The sequence below is a fragment of the Morus notabilis genome, unplaced genomic scaffold (genome assembly GCF_000414095.1).
Source record: "Morus notabilis unplaced genomic scaffold, ASM41409v2 C11289345, whole genome shotgun sequence".
Taxonomy (NCBI): domain Eukaryota; kingdom Viridiplantae; phylum Streptophyta; class Magnoliopsida; order Rosales; family Moraceae; genus Morus; species Morus notabilis.
The window spans coordinates 1-698 of NW_010384350.1; the positions used below are offsets into that span (position 1 = coordinate 1).

At 43.4% G+C, this 698-nt stretch overlaps 1 protein-coding gene across 1 annotated transcript; it reads left to right on the plus strand.

Annotated features, from left to right (window-relative positions):
* Positions 1-4: 4 nt before the first annotated feature.
* On the plus strand, positions 5-503 carry LOC112094837 (18.5 kDa class I heat shock protein; the record flags this gene model as incomplete). The annotated part of the gene is made up of 1 exon (XM_024176555.1): positions 5-503. A coding segment is annotated over one exon (345 nt), but the record flags the coding sequence as incomplete, so codon positions are not given.
* Positions 504-698: the final 195 nt, after the last annotated feature.

The window sequence follows — 698 nt, forward strand, 5'->3', positions numbered from 1 at the left end:
GGAAAATTCGGTGTTCGCGAGCGCGAGAATCGACTGGAAGGAGACGCCGGAGGCGCACGTGTTCAAGGCCGATCTGCCGGGGCTGAAGAAGGAAGAAGTGAAGATCGAGATCGAGGACGACAGAGTGCTCCAGATCAGCGGAGAGAGGAACGCCGAGAAGGAGGAGAAGAACGACACGTGGCACCGCGTGGAGAGGAGCAGCGGCAAGTTCCTGCGGCGGTTCCGACTGCCGGAGAACGCGAAGATGGAGGAGGTTAGGGCTTCCATGGAGAATGGGGTCCTCACTGTGACTGTTCCCAAAGTGGAGGTTAAGAAGCCTGATGTTAAGTCCATTGAAATCTCTGGTTGATTTTGGGGAAATTTCCTTTGGTTGTTTCTTTGAAATGTGCACGTGTGTGAATAAGATGTTGATCATGTAATGTGACCGTGTGCGTATGACAATCTAATTTGGCTGCAGTGTTTGTGTATATTTGTGCTAATTAATGTGGTCAGTTTTCTTTTAATCTTATTGTATAAGAAATTGTCTTGCGAAAATTTATCCCACTTTATTATACCCGAACACTAGAGACTACGGCAAGCTAGAATAGGACTCTAATTGAAGGATACTGTTTCCTTATTTTAGTTTAATTGTGAAAAAATTGAAAACTATAAAGAATTAGTTTTTTTTTTTTTTTTTTTTTTTTTTTTTGGGGAAAAAA